Raw genomic sequence first — 3690 nt, 5'->3', positions numbered from 1 at the left:
TGAAGGCAGGATACAAGCTATATACATATTTGCATGCCTAACAGAGTGGGTAGCACTTCATTTATTTGCTAAGAAACATTTTATTGTGCTGCTTGCTATGTGCCAGGCACTGGTATAAATCCACTAAACATATTGACTGACATCCATTCAATAAACACTTGTTGAAAAAAGTTTTATTTAAATCTGTTCAATAAAACCAAATTCCAAAAAGAGAAAAAAATGTCATTATTGCTGACAAACCAAGACGATATTACACTCATTAGGCCACTGTTAATACAGATCTATACTTGAAACATAACAATATACTCACACTAATTACACCCCATCCCAAACTGGTAAAGTATTCCTTAAGTATTGAGTAGAACCCACACTGAAAATTGCGTGCAAGTGACTTTTATCAAATGTCTATCACGTGCTGAGTTGTAGTAGGTTAAAGATGGTGTAATGGATCAGAATGTGCTATTAAATGTTTATTCATCCATTTAATAAATATTTAGTAAGTCTCTATGTCCTATCCTAGACACTAAGGATTTAGATCTGAATAAAACAGTCAAAACTCCGTGCATTCATAGGATTTATTTCCTAACGAATAGACAAGCAATAAACAAATTACAAAGAAAGTATGTAGAATGTCAGATGGCTTATGCTATGGCATAAAATAAAGCAGAAGATGGAGAAGCCTCACTAATAAGGTTCCTGTTTGAAGAGAGACCTGAAGGGGAGAGGCATAAGCATAAGTAGGGGAAGAGTGTTCCAGGCAGAGGGGATAGCAAGTGCAAAGGCCCTGAGACAGGAGTGCGATTGGCAATTTGAAACACTCAGAAGATACAAGAGTGGCAAGAGCAGAGAGGATGACGGGATGAGTGATAGATCATCAAAGAGATCACATGGGGTAGAGGAAGTCAGGGTACAAAGGGAAATCAGACTGTGGAGAGCCTTGAAAATCACTATAAAGACTTTGCCTGTTACTCGAAGAGAGATGGAAAGCTATTTGAGGGGACCAACTTACTTGGGATCTTGACTGTGGGAGAAGCAGAGGGTGGGAGAGAGAGTAGGAAGACAATATAGAAAACTAAAGCAAGAGATTAGGGTGGCTTGGGTAACACTGGAGGTGATGAGCAGTGAATGGATTTTGGATATATTCTGAAAGTAGATTCAGTAGGATTTGCTGATACATTGGACATAGATTGCTAGAGGAAGAGAGAGGTCAAGGAGGCAGAGCACACAAGGCACAGATGCAGGTACCGGGTACACAGGGCGGTGAAAGTGTGTGCAAGAAGGATCTTTTCTGAATTCTGTTTAATCAGTGTAAAAGAAAATCATCTGAGAGTAAGGATGGGGAGGAGTTGTTGGAGGTTTGTGAAGAGAAGAGTTAGTGTAAAATAATTTTCCAGGAGAACATGAATTCATGTACTGAAGAAATGTAGTAGGACTGGCAGTCGACAGGGTTGTGTTTTCTCTCAAGCCCCAATTGACCATATGGGTAAGGGTAGAAAGGCAGAATCATTAATTTAACCAGGGTTAAGAGTTCTCCATGCAAACACATTGAGGAGGCATGCAAGGGAGGACCCGTTCCACGGTGACAGACCATGGCATCTAAGATGAGTAGGTAAAGAAATGAAGACATGAGGGGCTGAGAGAGAGGCAGTAGGGTTGATGGATCATACATTCTGATGAAGTTAAAGAGTTGGATTCCTGAGAAGAGGAGAGGGTGCAGTTACTGGTAATGACAAGGTCTGAGGGTATGACTAGGGGAGTGGGTGACAAAATAAGACTGGAAGACAAGAGAGAAGAGGAAAAGGAACTAGGAATCCAAACAGATGGAAGGACTAGCTAGGCGGCTGTAGAAATCACCAAGAATTATAACAGGGACAGTTACCAAATGCTCTTGGGATGAGGGAGTGACTCAGAGTGGGGAAATGCCGCAGACAACTGCCACAGGGAGGGGCAGCGAGTGCTATAGTTGATGGCACGAGCTTCGGGACTGTGAGGCTTTGAGGTGTGAGGGAATGTGATCTGGAAACAGCAAGGAGTGAGGAGGACTCTTCCTCTACCTCCATGCCTACCCCAAATTGCAGGATTCTGGAATGTCTGACATTTCTAGAATATTTTCTGGAAAACATTCCCCAAAACAGGAAAGTCAGCTTTCTTTTAGAGCAAAGGTGAAGGGAAGATGGAGAGAGGAGGCAGAAAACAATAGGAAATTTGCCGATTACTGACTGTGCTTCAGGAAGGCATAAAGGAAGGTTTGGGGGACTGGGAGAGGAATGGTAGATGGGGTCAGAGAAAGGGATCCAAAGAGCCACATGGGGTGAAAGGTTAGGGACAAAAATTGTCCCAGGAGGCCTGGAGACTTCTCACGAGGAGTGACATAAACAGAAATAAAAGGCATGGGACTAATTTTGGTGGTCTACAGGCAGTTAGAGGCTGTGAGGGAGGAGGGTCAGGACACTTGCGGAACATGCAGAACTGGGAGGGCACACTCTACCCTCCTGCTGTTGGAGGAGTGGTGGCCAGGGGTCCAAAGGGCTTGTTGAAAGCACATAGAGATGTGATTTTGTCCTCTTCATTTTTATTTTCAGGTGCCATCATTTTGTAGTGATGCTGATGATATTGACTGCAGATTGGAGGACCTGACCAAAAAATATTGCCTAGAATATAATTATGACTATGAAAATGGCTTTGCAATTGGTAATTAAATTCTATAGTGTTGGTAGTTTGTATGACTAATCTGCAAAACAAGAAAATGATTCCAGAAAAATGAGGCAAACTAGAAAAATCAACTTTTATTAATTTATTCATCAAGTATTTTAGGATGGCTATAGAATTTGATGATGTGCTTATTAATGATCATTATGGATATATTAAATGTTGGTACCAAATAATTATTTTAAAATATTAGCCAGAATTCTTCAACACGACAAAAACTAAGAAAACTAAGTTGTATTATGATGGTAAAATTCAAATATTGATATGATATCTTAGAAGAGAACAATAATAGTTATAAAGTACTAACAGCAGTTTTTATATGACCTTTAAATTGCAGTGAAGCCATTAACATTAAATAGTTACACATGTAAAATATTCACATTCCTCACCAAAAATATGGCGAGATTTAATTTACTGAAGTCTAATATATCTTTAAGTAGAATTTTGATGTTTTTTCCACGTAGACTTTGAACATTTTTCTTAATATTATTCCTAAGTATGGTATATGACTTTTTGCTGGTGTGTCCAGCCAATTAGTTTACTGCCTTAATATTTCTAGGAGATTTCAGTAGTCTCTCTTGAGTCTCAGCAAAGTTATTATCCTTCCCCATAATTATAGTGATACTTCTTTATTTTTATTCCATTTTTTTAATATTGTCCAGAGCTTCCAGAGTAATGTTTTTAAAAAAATAATAGTGATAACAAAATAATGTCATGTTTAAGCACATGGTCTCCACGACCAACAATGTAGGTCAAAATCCTGGCTTTACCCCCTACTAGCTGTTTGATCTTGAGTAAGTTATCAAACCTCTCTGTGTCTGTTTCCTCACCTATAAAATGGGAAAGAGTACTCAACATCATACGGCCATTTTAAGCATTAAATGAATAAGTACAAGTAAAGTGCTTAGAAGTTTATGAGACAATAAGTATTAATTCACTTTATACCAGACATCCTTTTTGTTTCTGACACTAATCATATTG

The 3690-nt window shown here is 39.0% G+C and overlaps 1 protein-coding gene across 1 annotated transcript in view; it reads left to right on the top strand.

Annotated features, from left to right (window-relative positions):
* Window positions 1-3690, top strand: part of SVEP1 (sushi, von Willebrand factor type A, EGF and pentraxin domain containing 1) — a 239569-nt gene that overhangs the window by 98897 nt on the left and 136982 nt on the right. Inside the window, exons 11-12 of the mRNA XM_012641129.1 lie at window positions 280-335; window positions 2583-2691. Coding sequence (XP_012496583.1) covers window positions 280-335; window positions 2583-2691 — 165 coding nt within the window. The remainder of the gene's footprint in view (window positions 1-279; window positions 336-2582; window positions 2692-3690) is intronic.

Source organism: Propithecus coquereli, unplaced genomic scaffold, assembly GCF_000956105.1.
Source record: "Propithecus coquereli isolate 6110/MARCELLA unplaced genomic scaffold, Pcoq_1.0 Scaffold163, whole genome shotgun sequence".
In the NCBI taxonomy this organism is placed as follows: domain Eukaryota; kingdom Metazoa; phylum Chordata; class Mammalia; order Primates; family Indriidae; genus Propithecus; species Propithecus coquereli.
The sequence above is the reverse complement of the archived record's forward strand: the minus strand, read 5'-3'. Positions and strand labels throughout refer to the sequence as shown.